This window comes from Grampus griseus (genome assembly GCF_964374135.1).
Source record: "Grampus griseus genome assembly, chromosome: 1".
Classification (NCBI taxonomy): Eukaryota; Metazoa; Chordata; class Mammalia; order Artiodactyla; family Delphinidae; genus Grampus; species Grampus griseus.
The window spans coordinates 23,903,794-23,922,437 of record NC_139017.1 but is presented as its reverse complement, the minus strand read 5'-3'; the positions used below and the strand labels follow the sequence as shown (position 1 = coordinate 23,922,437).

The window sequence follows — 18,644 nt, the reverse complement described above, 5'->3', positions numbered from 1 at the left end:
ATCTTGAAAGATAATATTTTGGTTTCAGTGGGTTACACACCAGTTCTTGTTAATTTAGCGGGTCTGTTTACAGAGTGTGGTGGTTTCGTTCTTTAGATTTGCAGAGTTTATAGAGAAAGAAAATTACAGCCCGCACACCCAAGACAAGGACAATTCCTCCAATGAAACTGGCTGCATCAAAGGTAGACTTCCGCGCAGGTTGTGAAGTCGGAGTTAAAGAGGTATCAGTTGTACCTGATGTAGTAGTTGTGGTGGAAGCTGTAGAAGAGGAAGGCAGAGTTGTGGTTTTAGCTGTAGAGTTGGTTGGCAATGGTGTGGCAGTGGACACAGGACAGAATTCTGTGCTGTTCACCGCCTTGCAATCACGAACTGCTGAATTATCTGAACAGTAGCCTTTACCTTTGCATTTTATCCAAAAGCAGGTAGTGTTAGCAGCATTAGCATCAAAACAGGAAACCCTGTTGTTGCGGCTTTCAGAGATTTCTGGTGCTGGAGTGGTGCCCGGCGGAGCGGCGGCGGCACTGGGGCTGTCCTGGTGGTAGTCGGTAAAGCCAAGGGTGTAGTCACGTTCGGGGCCAGCGTGGTGTTCTGAGCCGCGCTCGTCACGCAGAGCGCTGCCAGGCAGCCGGTGGCCAAAAGCAGCAGGCGGGGCAGCGCCAGTATCGCGGCCTCCGCGTTGGCCTTCGAGCGCGTCCGTCCCTCTGTCCCCTGCGGCGCCGCCTCCCAGACTCCTCCCTTTGGAGATTTTTTAAAAGTTCGTTAGAACTGTGTTTACCCCTAAGGGTGAATCAATTCTGTCCCTTAGAACTATCATTTTAAATAAGTTTTATAATATTGTATGTATGTATGTATGTGTAGATAGGTAGGTACGTACGGAGGAAGGGAAGAAGGAAGGCAGGAGTAATGGAAGGATGGGCTTAGTGTGCTGAGAGAACTGTTGGAAATGGAAGTTGAATTTTCTATGCAATCTAGAGCTGAGTGTAAGCAATTGTATTGTGGTCCCTATACCCTCCTTTCTCCCTAGCTTCCTCATTTTCCCATGCTTTCTAGGATATTTACAACTGAATAAGTTGAGCATAATCAGGTTGTCTTCCTCAGATTTTCAAATGAAGAACAAAATAGATATTATTAAGCAGACAAATCTATTTATTAATTAAAAGGAAATGATTGTGACTTCCTAATTTTAAGGGAAATGTTTGGGATTTGGAGCAATTGAGATATAAGTGGCTTTTCAGAATAAGGCATATGATATAATAGCCAATCTGGGATACCATTATTTTACCTTTAATTCAATTCCTTTTTTTCCTTTTATATTTTTGCATTGTATTAGTCAAAGTGAAAGGGAAGAATTTGAAAATGAGTTCAAACAACAGTATGAACGAGAAAAAGTGTTATTAATGGAAGAAAATAAAAAACTGACAAGTGAGCTTGATAAGGTGAGTGATTTAATCTCATTGATGCTCATTGATACATGCTAGATGTTCAGCACTATCATAGCAATTATAGATATAATTTTATATTTGGTGTACATTTTTTTATTTACTATTCTTCCTAAACGCAAGGATTGCTTCTGTGTACAGGCCATTTTTCATTTTACCAATCTGTACAGGAGTCTTCTTGGAGAGGACTCGGCTTACCTCATCTTATTCTTGTCCCATTTATTTTTTGAGCCCCTGTTCTTTATTTCACTTTCCATCTCTCTTTTACTATTAATCACTTACTTTGTCATGGCTAAGCTAAGGCCTGTCTTTGACAAGAACAGGAACAATTAAGCCAAACTAGAGAAATTTTGACAGTTCTGATGTCATATTCATGATGGAGAACTGATAATAGCTAGAAGTAATACCATTGGTACTTAAGAAGCCAAAGAAACCAACTCTGCCTATAAACTCTACAGCTTGAATAAAGAGCTGAACCATAGATTAAACCTAGATTAAAACAGCTAGATTTATGAACAAAATTTTAAATACTTAAAGGAATCTTTTTCCATTTAGTATCTCAGATTTCTTGAACTGACATCATTCTGCATTTCTTGTCCCAGTTGTTAACAGCTGTAAAAATCCTAATATTAATCAGCAGTTTTAATAGTTTTACTTACTTTTAAATAATAAGGTTTGGATAATTGTGCTTTGTAATGAGTTCAAGGATTTTCCTGAAGTAAAAGTATTATGTTCAATTAATAGTCATTTCAATAACACATTGAAAGACAATGGCTAAATAGTCATAAAAGAGAGACTTTTCATTCATTCTATCTCAATTTTCCATTGTGTTCCATATTTCTTTTTATTTCTGTCACTATTTTCCCAATGATTGTTCAGTTTTCTAAGCATTTAAAAATGACTGCTTGTTTGGTCGCAAACTACTTGAGAAAGAGCTCTGTTAGTTTATTTTGTAATTACAAAGCTGATGCACACAAACACTGTGGAAAGTGGCCAAATAGTAAGTAGTATAAATTATTTTTTTAACTATGAATACTGTATGAACAGTGTTGTATAACTCTTAGTTACTTCCACTAAAATAAAACTAACAGTATTTAAACTTTATCCAAATAGGTCACATAATTGTTATTTAATGGGCTTAACCAATATGACTACAAAATTAAACATCATTTCTGTCTACCAGACAGAATTTTAAGATTCTGTTAAGAGTGACCTTGAGGTAAGAAATATAATTAAACTCTAGAAGGTCACTTCATGTAGAGTTTATAAGCAAATTACCTAGTAAAAGATGGTATTATAGTTAGAGAAAAATTGAATTGTGATATAATCAAATCGAATGTAGATCAAATCTTGTATTCACCCCTTGGTTTCATTTCATTATTAACCATAAAGTTCTGGCAAGTTTATCAGAAATACATCTTTAGAAATAATTTTTAAACAATACTCTTTGGATTTTGATGAGATCTGAAGGATAAAAATAAAAGCCTATCTCCTAATTTTATAAAAAGTAGAATATTACCTTGTCTTGCTAAATTGAAAGATGTGGTAAAGGATATGAACAGAACTTTGAGAGCAAATCATATGGTTGGCAAATATTCAGTGACAAATGATAACAGGAAATGTTTATTTCTGGAGAAATAGGGGAGGATCTGGGTCTTCTTCCATTTGAACCTCTTCTCTATTTTTGGTCCTTTTATTCAGCTTTACTTCTCTGTCAGTCCACCTAACTGCACATCATCACTGTTTCTTTCCATTTATTCATTTTTTGGTTTGGTTGAATTGGGTATTTTCCCCAAGAGGGATAACCAAAGAATACCTTTGCCATTGCTACACCAACTGTTCCATTGGGAACCTGCTTGAAGAGAACCGAATTCCTTCTCAACAGAACTTCAGATATAGAAACCAAAAAGCAATTAGTATGTTAATTTTGAAACTTATATAACTAATAGAGTCTCATAGTCAGATTTTTTAACTTCAAAAATAAAAATTAAAAAGGAAATAGAAATAAGTTTGTTGATATTTTCAGAAGTCTGTATTCAAAGTTTCTATTAAAGGTAATTTATTGCAAGTAAAATTAGCCATATATGCCAAGGAGTGGAAGTAAATGGTTTCCAGTAAGAAAATATTATCATTTGTATCTTGTTATTAAATAATTATTTTACATAAAAGCAAAATTACACAATGTGGAAAATATTCAACATAAAAGTTACCTATGATTTCATTAACATGAAACAACTATTTTACTTTTATATGTTCCTTTCCAGGTTTTGTTGTATATGTATTATTACATAATTTCAGTCATATATACATTTTATTTTCTAATCTGCCGTTTCATTTAAAACATGAGCATTTTTCCATATTCCTGTGTAGTCTTATAATTATCGTAAGCCAGGTATGTCAATTTACAAATAGTAAAACCTTCTCATTCCCAAACATGCAAAATGAAGTAATGCTTAGGTAGAATTTACTTTGTGCAGGCCCTCTCCTGAGTTACTTTATATAAACCATATAATTCTCACAATAACTCTGTGAGGTATACCCTATTGTTCCTACCATTTTACAGATGAGGAAATTGAGGAAAAAGGAGATTAAGCTACTCTTGTAATCTCAAAACTAGGGAGTGGCAGGATGGGATTGGAACACGGGTAGTCTGGCTCCAGAGCCCCTGTGCTTTAATTCAGTAAGAATGAGAAGATTAACTTTTCCTGACAAATACTAAACACATCTATTTAAGACTCCTTTGAACTACTGTAACATGACAGTGCAAAAATTTGTATTTCCTCCTCTTCTTGCAAATCTCCAGCTGAAACCCCAGTCACAGATTGTAAGTCAAAAGCAATGGTGATCAGAAAAGGATGTGTTGTAGGAATTAATGAAGACACTGCATCTACAAAAAACATTCTCCAAAATAGCTGGTAGACTTCTGGCTATGCTAACATGAAGAGATTGATGAATCCGCTCAAGAAAAAAAAAGTTTCAAAGTGGACACAGTTGTTGAAAACAGACATTTCAGAGCTCCCAGAGTTAACCAAAGGAAGACAACTACAAAACATTACTGAGATAAATTAAGGAATATCTAAACAAATGGAGAGATATACTGCATATTGTTAGAACTGCAGTTCTCTCCTAATAGATCTATGGATTTGGGGAAATCACTACCAAAATTTTGCTAGGCTTTTTTGTTAGAACTGGCAAGCTTATCCTTAAATTTATATGGGAATACAGAAGATCTACAATAGCAAAAATATTTGGCGGGGGGTGGGGAGGCGAGGGGTACAGAAGTTGGAGGATTTACACTACAGAATTTCGAAACTTAACTGTAAATTTATAGTAATCAAAAGACGGTAACATTGGCATAATGGAACAGAGTAGAGAGTCCAAAAATAAGACGTCATATTTATGGTTGATTGATTTTCAGCAAAAGTACCAAGGCAATTCAATGGGAAAAGGAGAATCTTTTCAACAAATGGTGCTGGAATAATTGGATATCTATGTGTAAAAAGTTAACTTAGATCCTTACCTCATAACATACACAATTAATTCAAAATGGATCATAAACTGAAATATGAGGTAAGCAAAGGAGAAAATCTTTGTGATTTGGCATTAGTCAAAGATTTTTTAGATATGACACAAAGCACAAACCTTGAGAGAAAAATAATTATAAATTGAACCTCATCAAAATTTAAAGACAACATTAATAAAATGAAAAGACATATATAGATGAAAAGATTTTCAAATAATTTATCTGATAAAAGACTTATATTTGGAATGTATAAAGAACTCTTAAAACTCAAGAAATAATACAAACAAGCCAATGGAAAATAACGGGGGGAAAATTGAAAACGGGGGAAAATTTCATGAAAGAAGATACATGAATAACAAATAAGCACGTGAAAAGCTATTCACTATCATTAGTCATTAGGAACAATGCAAGTTAAACCATAGAAACATATTGTTGTACAGGCTCAAGAGTTAATCAGTCAGTGACCATACCAGCTGTTGGCAAGGATATGGAGGAACTGAAACTCCTACACTGCTTGTAGGAGTGCAAGATGGTATAACTACTTCAGAAAACAGTTTTGAAATTTCTCAAAAAGTTAAGCATACACTTACCCTATAACTCGGAAATTCTCCTAGATATTTATCCAGAAGAATTAAAAACATAGTCCCTTTAGAAACTTGTATATGAATGTTCATTGCATCATTATTCATAATAGCAAATAACCGGAAACAATGCAAATGTTCATCAAGTAGTGAATGGATAAATAAAGTGTACTAATATCCATGTAATAGAATACTACCCAGCTATAAAAAGGGGTTAGTTTCTGATATGTGCAACACTGTGGTTGAACCTCAATAATATGATAAGTGAAAAAAGCCTGATACAAAAAACTATATGTTGTATTATTTCATTGATATTACGTTTCTAGAAAAGGCAAAACTATAGACACAGAAAATAGATCAGTGATGCCGAGAACTCATGGTGGAAGCCAGGATTGACTGCAAACCAGCTTGAGGGAAATTTCTCAGGTATTGGAAGTGTTCCCAAACCAGATTGTGGTGACTATTGCACAAATGTTTAAATTTACTAAAAATCATCAAACCATAAGTGTTATAATGAGTGAATTTTATAGTATGTAAATTATACCTTAATAAACCTATAAAAAGAAAATAGATGGTAAAATACATTTTTAAAGGTAAATAGCACACCCTGGAGTACAAAACGTAAGTTCCTTGTTCTCAATAGGCAGATAACGATGTGCGTTGGTAGTGACAGGTTCTCTGACCGTTTTTCTTTCTAAGAAGACAATGAGGTTGAGGATAGGATTAAATGGGGAATGCATAAAGTAATTTGTGTTTTGGCAGAGGGGAAGAAATGAAGCTTTGCATTGTGACTTGTGCTAAAACTGCCTATCTCCCATGGAAGTACAGGTTAAAAACACACACCAGAAAAAACCTGGGTCATTAGGAGAATTCCAGATGAACTTAGTTTAGGGAGTTGGCAAAACTTGTACATTTCTTCTAGTTTGTCCAGTTTATTGGCAGAGAAAATTACAGGCCCATATCTTTGATAAATATAGATGCAAAAATCCTCAACAAAATATTAGGAAACCGAATCCAACAACCATAAAAAGGATCATACACCATGATCAAGCTGGATTCATCCCAGGGTTACATGGATGGTTCAACATATGCAAATCAGTCAGTGTGATAAACCACATCAACATAAGAAAAGACAAAAACAACATGATCATCTCAATAGATGCAGAAAAAGCATTTGATAAAACTCAACATCCATTCATGATAAAAGCTCTTCCCAAAGTGGGTGTAGAGGGAACATATCTCAGCATGTAAAAGCTATTTATGGCAAACCCATAGCCAACATAATACTCAAAGGTGAAAAGCTGAAAGCCTTCCTGCTAAAATCTGGAACAAGACAAGGATGCCCACTCTTACCACTTCTGTTCAACATAGTATTAGAAATCCTAGCCACAGCAGTCAGACAAGAAAAAGAAATAAAAGGTATCCAAATTAGAAGGGAAGAGGTAAAGTTGTCATTGTATGCAGATGACATGATACCATATATAGGAAACCCTAAAGACTCCACACAGAAACTACGAGAACCGGTAAACAAATTCAGCAAGGTAGCAGTATACAAGATTAACATACAGAAATCAGTTGCATTTCTTTACACTAACAGTGAAATCTCAGACAGGGAAAGTGAAAAGACAATCCCTTTTAAAATCGCATCAATAAAAAAACAAACAAATTTAGGAATAAACCTGACCAAGGAGGTGAGAGACTTACATGCTAAGAGCTATAAAACATTGATAAAGGAAATTGAAAATGATTCAAAGAAATGGAAAGATATCCCATGCTCTTGGATTGGAAGAATTAATATTGTTAAAATGGCCATACTACCCAAAACAGTCTACAGATTTTATGTGATCTCTGTCAAATTACCCATGTCATTTTTTACAGAACTAGAACAAATATTCCTAAAATTTATATGGAACCACAACAAAAAACAGAATTGCCAAAGCAATCCTGAGGAAAAAGAACAAAGCTGGAGACATAATCCTCCCAGACTTCAGACAATACTACAAAGCTACAGTAATCAAAACAGCTTGGTATTGGCTGACAGAAACAGACATATGGATCAGTGGAACAGAATAGAGAGCCCAGAAATAAACCCACACACCTATAGTCAATTAATCTTCAACAAGGGAGGCAAGAATATACAATGGAGAAAAGACAGTCTCTTCAGCAAGTAGTGTTGGGAGAGCTGGACAGCTGCATATAAAACAATGAAGTTAAAACACTCCCTCACACCATACACAAAAATAAACTCAGAATGGCTTGAAGACTTAAATATTAAGACATGATACCATAAATCTCCTAGAAGAGAACATAGGCAAAACATTCTCTGATGTAAATCATAGCAATAGTTTCTTATGTCAGACCAAGGAAGAGCTACTGTTTCAGTAAGAGACCAAGGACAGAATCCAATGTCCCAGCTTGAAAGCAAGTCAGGCAGGAGGAGTTCCCTTTTACTAGGGTCAGCCTTTTTTTCTGTTCAGGCCTTCAACTGATAGAATGGGAACCATCCACATTAGGAAGGTAATCTGCTTTATTCAGTCAATCAATTGAAATGTTAATCTCACCCAGAGACACCTTCAAAGACACAACCAGAATGTTTGACCAAATGTCTAGGCACCCTATGACCCAATCAAGTTGACTCATAAATTTAGCCATCACATGGCCCCTCATCTTCACAAACCTATAAATAATTCTTGTAGGAAATATTCGTCTCCTTCAAGCTGAGTAATCAGAAAGAAAACTAACACAATATCTCTACAAATATATCAGAAAGGAAGAAAGGAATAGTAATAACTAATGACATATTGAGACCATTTATCAGAAAAATGTAGCCATGAAATAAAAATTGTATGCAAATGTTTTATCATGAACTTTTAAAAACTAAATAAACAAGAATTTTTGCTTCTGTGACAGATTAGCTTACATCATACCTACCACCTCACCAAGAAGAGCTATAAAGCTGGACTTAAAAAAAAATGTTTTTAATACGGTAGCAATACTGCCTGGAAGTATTCATCTGCAGGAAGGCACTGGAGAGATAAGAAGGCAGCTGAGACTTTACTGACCCAGATCCTTTAGAAAGGAGTAGTACAGAGAGATGAGCCCAGCATTCAGTGCCAGTTTTCCTCTTGAGGCATTTGCAGATATGAAAGCTGTAGCAGAGAATCCAGGAAGTTGAGCACAGTATTCCACAGTATCACAAGTTTAGAGAGAAAAACTGAATATCAATGCCCACCAAGGTGCAGGATCCTTGGTAATCAATTCAAGCTTTCAATTGAACTCATCGAAAAGGCTACATTTTAGAAATAAGGGTGAACCAGAGAGAGATGAGCCCTCTCAGTGACTGAAACCCAGCCTCTAAGTAACTGAATCCATGATCTGTCTAATTGCCTAGCAGAAGTAAAAGTAAGCAGTCTCTGGAGGAAGATATTATATAGAGCCTCAAGTTATCTCTAAAATTTTCATACACTATATGTGGCATGCAGTAAGAAATTACAATGCATACCAAGAGATACAACCAAAGAAAACCAAGACATAAAAGTATAATAGCAAAAACAAAGTAAGAAAAGAATAAATGAGAAGAAAACCAGGCAGTCAGTATAAACAGACCCACACAATTCCGAGTATTGGAATTTTCTTAACTGAACTTTAAAATAACTGTATGATATATTCAAGAAAATAAACATGATGAAGAATTTCAGCAGACAACTGGAATGTATACAAAACAGTCAAATAAATCTTTAGAAGTGAAAAATAAAATAAATGAAAAATCCCAACAGAAAATTTTAACAGTAGATTGGAAAGAACCAAAGAAAGGAAGGGGTAAATAAAAACCTTCCCATACTGAAGTCTGGATATAGATTTAAAAGGACAGAAATACAGGGACTTCCCTGGTGGTCCAGTGGTAAAGAATCCGCCTTACAATGCAGGGGATGCTGGTTTGACCCCCGGTCAGGGAGCTAAGATCCCATGTGCCATGGGGCAACTAAGCCTGCATGCCACAACTACTTGCACGCTTGCATGCCTCAACTACAGCCCATGTGCTCTGGAACCCGCGCACCACAGCTACAGAGCCCATGTGCCCTGGAGCCTACGTGCCATAACTAGAGAAGAGAAAACCTGCACACCACAACTAGAGAGCCTATGCACCACAACAAAGATCCCTCACACCACGACTAAGACCAGACGCAGCCAAAAATAAATTAAATAAATAATAAATTTTAAAAGATATATTAAGAAAAAAGGACAGAAATACATAAAAGTGGATGTGAGACATAGGGGACGTGATGAAAAGATGACATACAAATATTTGCTTTCCCAGAAGGAGAGGAGAAAGACTGTGGTAGAAGGAATATTTGCAGAGTTAATGGCCCATAATTTTCCAAAACCTCTGAGAAGTATTTAGCCACAAATTCAAGAAATGCCACAAACCCTAAAAGTGATAAATAGAAATTAAATCCCTTAGGCACATTATAGAAAAATTGCTAAAAACCAACCAACCAAAGAAAATCCTAGAAGCAGCCAGAGAAGAAAGACACATTGTATTAGAAGGAGCAAAAGCTAAACTTAAAGCTGTCTTTACAACAGAAAAAATGGAACCCAGGATAAAAAGGAATGACATCTATAAATAATAAAAAGGAATAGAAAGGAAAATAACTGCCAATCTAGAAAATTATATACAGCAAAAAATGTCTTTCAAAAATGAAGGCAAAAATTCAGACTGTAGAGAACTCTGCAGGACAAACAACCTACTTTCTTCAACAAATAAATTACAAGAAAAATTAAAGTGTTGGAGGGGAACTGCTATGTACTAAATGTTTGTGTCCCTCCAAAATTCAGATGTTGACACCTAGTACTGTTTGGAGGTATAGCCTTTGGGAGATGATTAGGTCATAAAGGTAGAGCCTTCATGAATAGGATTAGTGCTCTTATAAAAGAGACCCCACAGAGCTCCCTCATCCCACGACCATCTATAAAACCAGGAAGTGGGCCCTTGCCAGACACTGAATCTGCTGGTGCCTTGATCCTGGACTTCCCAGCGTCCAGAACTATCAGAAATAAATGTTTCTTGTTTAAGCCACTCAGACTGTGATATTCCACTACAGCAGCCGAAATGGAATAATCTGGAGCCTATAAGTAAAAAAGACTTAAAAGATAGAGCAACCATTAAGTTACGTTTACTTGTTGGTATGATTCAATTTAACAGACTGTTAAGTCTTTTGATGTTTTGAGACAACTGGAAATTTGAACAATTACTAGCTATGTGATAATGTAAGGAAACTTGTTAAATTTGTTTAAATATGATAATGATATTGTGGTTATACATAAAAAGGGAGCCTTATTTTCTAGAGATATACACAGAAATATATATGGATAAAATTATATGATGTCTGGTATTTGCTGCAGAATAATACCGGAGGAAAGGGTAAGAAGACAGGAGTACAAATGAAATAAGATTGACATTGAGGTGATAATTGTTCAAGTTAGTGATGATGGGCTCATGGGAATTCACTTATACTCTTCTGTTCATTTTTGTATATGCTTGAAATTATAAGTTTTTTTAAAAAGAGGATGACATAGAGATATTTTCAGACAAAAAAATGAGAGATGTTGTTACCAACAGAACTGGGGAGTTCTTCAGGCAAATGGAGAATGTTCACAGATGGAACCAATTCAATATGGGGAGTATGGGAAAAGCAAAGGCAGAAGGAGAATTCAGAGTACTTGATGTTTCCACATTCAGTGACCAGAGGGTGCATCATAATAGGAAATCAGAAAGACAAGCATTTTTGAGTTACCAGATTTAACAAGAGGCATCTGAGCACCTTGAATTCCTGTTCCTAAAAGTCACACGTCTTTAAGTACCTTAAAACTGCCTTTCAGCTTACCACTTTGTATGAGAACTTGAGTACATGCAACCAGCAGTTAGAAGAAGAGGTAAAGGATCTAGCAGACAAGAAGGAATCAGTTGCACATTGGGAAGCTCAAATCACAGAAATAATTCAGTGGTGAGTACTCTCTTAAATCTGTTTTTGTGGGTAAATTTTGGCCATATAGTCAAGTTGGTATGAATTCCAGGAGGAATATTTATTACTGGTCTGTGCTTCTTCTATGTTGTCTGTTATTTTCCTCTTTTCTCTAACTCCATCAAATATTCCATATCAGCTTTTACACAGTTTCATTGGAAGCTGATATTTCTTTCTAAGAAAAGAAAATGTTATTGTCTCCTAAGACAGTTGGTCCTTAAAGAACTGAAGAAACTCATTCACTAGCTATCGGTGTTCCTTTCTAAGATCAAAATTGCTGTGTTTGTGATTACTTTAAGAAACAGAAAGCCTGGAGAATACTTTACAAGCTGAAGATGTGGTTTCACCCTTTTCATAATTATAACAGACTAATTCACACACGGCATTTTAAAAACATTAAATGGTTACAGTTTAGTTTTATCAACTGTTCTTTAAGCCCCTAGGATTTAATTTGGGATAATTGCCTTAGTAACTTTCATATTAATTAACTCAAATGATTGTTCTGGTATTTGTAAAAATTTGTATATTTTTATGATACTTGAAGAAAGTAGAATCCAACAGGGACTTTATTTTCTAATGCAAATAGCCTAACTTTTTATATTTACTTTAACTTTCTGACTCTTTTTTAGCACGTTATTGATGTTTTATTTATATAAACAGCTACTGGTTTCTTCAAATATCTATAGACCAGTAATTTGGTGAGAATGTTAGTTTATCATGCTCTTATTTTTGTTCTCTAAGCATTTTTTCCTACTTATACCAGCTTAATACCCTCCTTCTTAAATGAAATCATAAGTGAATAAACACTGCCTTTTTAAGTAATTTTACCCAAATGACTCAAACATTTTGATATTGACTTAACTATAGAGCTCTTATGTTAACTCAGCTTTAGCTTATGAATGTGACTGTTGAGTGCATATCTGAAGGAAAATGCCCAAATTGTGGAAATATGGTTGTGTTCCAAATAGTACAGTTAATGGTTCATTAATATTTAATTGAGATCCTTGTCATAAACTCTACATTTCTGAAGCAAAATCATTTTAATCTTTAGCCATGCTTATAATATCAAACATTATGACTTTTCATTTGTAACTCCATTATTATGTAATCAAATTTGTAATAAGATGTTAATGAAAATGACTTTACAGAAGACAAAACTGATTTGGCCAAAGCCTAAGATCCTAGACCACTGATCTTTTCAAGTGATTGCATGGTGGGTTCAGATGGAATGGGAAGTGGTTCTAGTAAAGAAGCTTTAAATATGGACTATCTGGAAAGGGTTAGTAGAAAGGATGAAGATGAAAATTTTTGTGTGATACTACAAAGCACTTTTTTACACATTTCACATTCAAGTTAAATATGCAGAAGAAATCAGGAATACAATGAATTCACTTTACATTAAAACTATTATTTAGAAATGGACTAATATATTCGATAATAAATTATTAAATACCTAATAGGCTAAAAGTAAAAGATATACTCACTGTTCTCAGAGTTCTCACCTATTTGAAAGTTATATCTCTGAGATATTCTGTGCAAGCTTATAAAGGTCAGAAGTCTCAGGTTATTCCTGGTTCTTTAATTTGGTATATTAAAAAATGAAGTAATGCCAAAACAAGGTTTTCGAAACTTGTGATATGCAGTGTTTTCAATGTTTCCATTGGCCAAATTAACAGTTTTAAAATAAAACAAACACTGCTGTATATAAGACTTCATTTGAATGCATTTCTAATGGGCTCGTTACTCTGCTCCCTCTGCCTTTCCCTATGAAATACCTCTTTCATGTGAAAGAAAACCTTTTAGGTCAAGGAGACCTTGTTGCTCACACTGTATTGGAACAGGGACCTTTCTTCTCACCATTGACTCATCAGAAGACTTCACTCTTTCTCTTCGAAATGGTACTACGAGGAGAGGTTGAAGTAGTAGGCTGGTCCATAAGATTCATTTTTTAGATGTATCTCCTCACATATAATGCATTCTTCTGGTATAATAGGAGATAGAAAGGTCTGTAAAATAGGGTACTTGGCCTTCAAGTACTAGCTTATAGTGTAACATTTAAAAGTTTAAAAACTAATGTGATCAGAGCTGGATATAAATAACAAGACTTAAATGTAAATTGTCTTATGTATTGTACAAATACTGATTTTTCTATATGAGTATAGAGGAGAATTACTTCAGACTGGGTGCTAAAGAAAGTTGGGGGTAATCAGTGGAACTATAATGCATTTTCTGAAAACACTGAGTTCAATAAAGGGTGCTACTATTCCTATAAAAGAATAGTAGGAAATAAGACCAATAAAGTTATTGCAGCACAATTAACATGAATACTGGGTAAGAATCAGAACTTCATTTATTTATAAGAAGAAGGAGAAGGCTTTTCTGCAACGGATTATGGAATTGATTGAGGTGATGCATTAGGAAGGTAACTCTTCATAGTGGTGTTCAGCATGAAATAGAAGGAAATTTGGGGGAAGATGAACAAATGGAGAAGCCATGGAAGAAGGATCTATAGGACTTAGTTAATTATAAATGAAGGGCAAGAGATGAGGAGGAATTAGTATTTCTGAAACTCTGTGTTGGAGAGATTAAGAAAATGGTGCTATCACTGAAGTAAGAAAAGTCAGGAGAAGGAACCAGCTTTGGGGAGGATGCTATAATCAATTTTAGTTGTTCTTTTGTTTGTTGGTGAGTCTGAGATCATTCTGAGATATCTGAGTGGAGATTTCCAATATGCTTTAGAAAAGATGACTTAAAGGTTAGGATTAGAAATATAAATTTGGGGATTTAATTTCTAGTAAATAAGGCCGTTGAAGTTGTTGGGTTTTATAATAGAAAGAAGGATAATGGTGAGGGTGATAATCGTAGAAGATAGAGGAAACAGCTGTGTAAGACAACCAGGAAAATGTTTTAATAATCAGGAAAGGCTTTCAATAGTGAAACTTTTACTTTCCTTTGTTTAAATTCATTCACATTATTTGAAACACTCCTCATTCATTAATTTTCATTCCTGTGTAGTAATAGTTTACAGTGATTAAAAAATAGTATGTTGTAGGCATTAGGCTGAAAATTCACATGTTTTCTCATTTAGTTATCACAACAGTCCTATTAAGTAGATATTATTATTATTCCCATCTTATAAGTGAGATAACAGAGAGTTAGAGGGGGTAAATGACTTATCCAAAGACACACAACTGCTAAACAGTGAGCTAGGATTTGAACCTAGTTCTATATGACTCGAGTCAAGTTCTTAATCACTCTACTATATGTGTCCTGACTCCCAAACTTTTTTTTTAATTTTAATTTTATGTTGGAGTATAGTTGATTAACAATGTTGTGTTAGTCTCAGGTGTACAGCAAAGTGATTCCGTTATACATATATGTGTATCTATTCTTTTTCAAATTCTTTTCCCATTTAGGTTATTACGGAATATTGAGCAGAGTTCCCTGTGCTATACAGTAGGTCCTTGTTGGTTATCTATTTTAATTATAGCAGTGTCTCAAACTCCCAATCTGTCCTCCCCCACCCCTTCTCCCGTGGTAACCATAAGTTCGCTAAGTCTGTGCTGACTACCAAACTTTTTAAGGACCATGTCTTATATGTCTTCTTCAGTCTTCCTAATATGTCTACATAATAATCAGTATTTAGTAAATATTTCTTGATTATTTTGACTTAGCCAAAGAAAAGATGAGAGACTTGCCTCTAAAACTGTTTATTTTAAACGTCTTTATTGAAGTATAATTGCTTTACAATGGTGTGTTAGTTTCTGCTTTATAACAAAGTGAATCAGTTATACATATACATATGTCCCCATATCTCTTCCCTCTTGCGTCTCCCTCCCTCCCACCCTCCCTATCCCACCCCTCTAGGTGGACACAAAGCACCGAGCTGATCTCCCTGTGCTATGCGGCTGCTTCCCACTAGCTATCTATTTAACGTTTGGTAGTGTATATATGTCCATGCCACTCTCTCACTTTGTCCCAGCTTACCTTTCCCCCTCCCCGTATCCTCAAGTCCATTCTCTAGTAGGTCTGTGTCCTTATTCCCATCTTGCCCTTAGGTTCTTCATCACCATTTTTTTCTTTTTTTTTAGATTCCATATGTATGTGTTAGCATACGGTATTTGTTTTTCTCTTTCTGACTTACTTCACTCCATATGACAGACTCTAGGTCCATCCACCTCACTACAAATAACTCAATTTCGTTCCTTTTTATGGCTGAGTCGTATTCCAGTGTATATATGTGCCACATCTTCTTTATCCATTCATCTGTTGATGGACAATTAGGTTGCTTCCATGTCCTGGCTCTTGTAAATAGAGCTGCGATGAACATTTTGGTACATGACTCTTTTTGAATTATGGTTTTCTCAGGGTATATGCCCAGTAGTGGGATTGCTGGGTCGTATGGTAGTTCTATTTTTAGATTTTTAAGGAACCTCCATACTGTTCTCCATAGTGGCTGTTATCAATTTACATTCCCACCAACAGTGCAAGAGGATTCCCTTTTCTCCACACCCTCTCCAGCATTTATTGTTTGTAAATTTTTTGATGATGGCCATTCTGACCGGTGTGCAATGATATCGCATTGTAGTTTTGATTTGCATTTCTCTAATGATTAATGATGTTGAGCATTCTTTCATGTGTTTGTTGGCAATCTGTGTATCTTCTTCGGAGAAATGTCTATTTAAGTCTTCTGCCCATTTTTGGATTGGGTGGTTTGTTTTTTTGATATTGAGCTGCATGAGCTGCTTGTAAATTTTGGAGATTAATCCTTTGTCAGTTGCTTCATTTGCAAATATTTTCTCCCATTCTGAAGGTTGTCTTTTTGTCTTGTTTATGGTTTCTTTTGCTGTGCAAAAGCTTTTAAGTTTCATTAGGTCCTATTTGTTTATTTTTGTTTTTATTTCCATTTCTCTAGGAGGTGGGTCAAAAAGGATCTTACTGTGATTTATGTCATAGACTGTTCTGCCTATGTTCTCCTCTAAGAGTTTGATAGTTTTTGGCCTTACATTTAGGTCTTTAATCCATTTTGAGTTTATTTTTGTGTATGGTGTTAGGGAGTGTTCTAATTTCATTCTTTTACATGTAGCTGTCCATTTTTCCCAGCATCACTTATTGAAGAGGCTGTCCTTTCTCCATTGTATATTCTTGCCTCCTTTATCAAAGATAAGGTGACCATATGTACGTGGTTTATCTCTGGGCTTTCTATCCTGTTCCATTGATCTATATTTGTGTTTTTGTGCCAGTACCATACTGTCTTGATTACTGTAGCTTTGTAGTATAGTCTGGACTCTGGGAGCCTGATTCCTCCAGCTCCGTTTTTCGTTCTCAAGATTGCTTTGGCTATTCGGGGTCTTTTGTATTTCCATACAAATTGCGAAATTTTTTGTTGTAGTTCTGTGAACAGTGCCAGTGGTAGTTTGATAGGGATTGCATTGAATCTATAGATTGCTTTGGGTAGTCGAGTCATTTTCACAATGTTGATTCTTCCAATCCAAGAACATGGTATATCTCTCCATCTGTTTGTATCATCTTTAATTTCTTTCATCAGTGTCTTATAATTTTCCGGATACAGGTCTTTTGTGTCCTTAGGTAGGTTTATTCCTAGATATTTTATTCTTTTTGTTGCAATCGTAAATGGGAGTGTTTCCTTACTTTCTCTTTCAGATTTTTCATCATTAGTTTATTGGAATGCAAGAGATTTCTGTGCATTAATTTTCTATCCTGCTACTTTACCAAATTCATTGATTAGCTCTAGTAGTTTTCTGGTAGCATCTTTAGGATTCTCAATGTATAGTATCATGTCATCTTCCAACAGTGACAGCTTTGCTTCTTTTCCGATTTGGATTCCTTTTATTTCTTTTTCTTCTCTGATTCCTGTGGCTAAAACTTCCAATATTATGTTGAATAATAGTGGTGAGAGTGGGCAACCTTGTCTTGTTTCTGATCTTAGAGGAAATGGTTTCAGTTTTTCATCATTGAGGACGATGTTGCCTGTGGGTTTGTCATATATGGCCTTTATTATGTTGAGGAAAGTTCCCTCTATGCCTACTTTCTGGAGGATTTTTATCATAAATGGGTGTTGAATTTTGTCAAAAGCTTTCTCTGCATCTATTGAGATGATCATATGGTTTTTCTCCTTCAGTTTGTTAATGTGGTGTATTACATTGATTGATTTGTGTATATTGAAGAATCCTTGCATTCCTGGGATAAACCCCACTTGATCATTGTGTATGATCCTTTTAATGTGCTGTTGGATTCTGTTTGCTAGTATTTTGTTGAGGATTTTTGCATCTATGTTCATCAGTGATATTGGCCTGTAGTTTTCTTTCTTTGTGACATCTTTGTCTGGTTTTGGTATCAGGGTGATGGTGGCCTCGTAGAATGAGTTTGGGAGTGTTCCTCCCTCTGCTATATTTTTGAAGAGTTTGAGAAGGATAGGTGTTAGCTCTTCTCTAAATGTTAGATACTATTCGCCTGTGAAGCCATCTGGTCCTGGGCTTTTGTTTGTTGGAATGTTTTTAATCACAGTTTCAATTTCAGTGCTTGTGATTAGTCTGTTTATATTTTCTATTCCTTCCTGGTTCAGTCTCTGAAGGTTGTGCATTTCTAAGAATTTGTCCATTTCTTCCAGGTTGTCCATTTTATTGGCATATAGCCGCTTGTAGTAATCTTTCATGATCCTTTGTATTTCTGCAGTGTCAGTTGTTCTTTTTCATTTCTAATTCTATTGATTTGAGTCTTCTCCCTTTTTTTATTGATGAGTCTGGCTAATGGTTTATCAATTTTGTTTATCTTCTCAAAGAACCAGCTTTTAATTTTATTGATCTGTGCTATCGTTTCCTTCATTTCTTTTCCATTTATTTCTGATCTGATCTTTATGATTTCTTTCCTTCTGCTAACTTTGGGGTTTTCTTTGTTCTTCTTTCTCTAATTGCTTTAGGTGTAAATTTAGGATGTTTGTTTGAGGTGTTTCTTGTTTCTTAAGGTAGGATGTATTTCTATAAACTTCCCTCTTAGAACTGCTGTTGCTGCATCCCATAGGTTTTGGGTCATCGTGTTTTCATTGTCATTTGTTTTT

At 35.2% G+C, this 18,644-nt stretch overlaps 1 protein-coding gene and 1 pseudogene across 12 annotated transcripts in view; one reads left to right on the top strand and one right to left on the bottom strand.

Annotated features, from left to right (window-relative positions):
- Positions 1-18,644, top strand: part of CDC42BPA (CDC42 binding protein kinase alpha) — a 324,813-nt gene that overhangs the window by 235,478 nt on the left and 70,691 nt on the right. For all 11 annotated transcript variants that reach the window (XM_082655136.1, XM_082655135.1, XM_082655134.1 and 8 more), the window contains 2 exons: positions 1,331-1,436; positions 11,424-11,548. In XM_082655136.1, the coding sequence (XP_082511262.1) occupies positions 1,331-1,436; positions 11,424-11,548 (231 nt within the window). The remainder of the gene's footprint in view (positions 1-1,330; positions 1,437-11,423; positions 11,549-18,644) is intronic.
- Positions 68-1,033, bottom strand: LOC309827973 (sialomucin core protein 24-like; annotated as a pseudogene). Its single transcript has 2 exons — positions 875-1,033; positions 68-735 (listed from the first exon to the last, which is right to left on the bottom strand). The product of its transcript is annotated as a sialomucin core protein 24-like (transcript).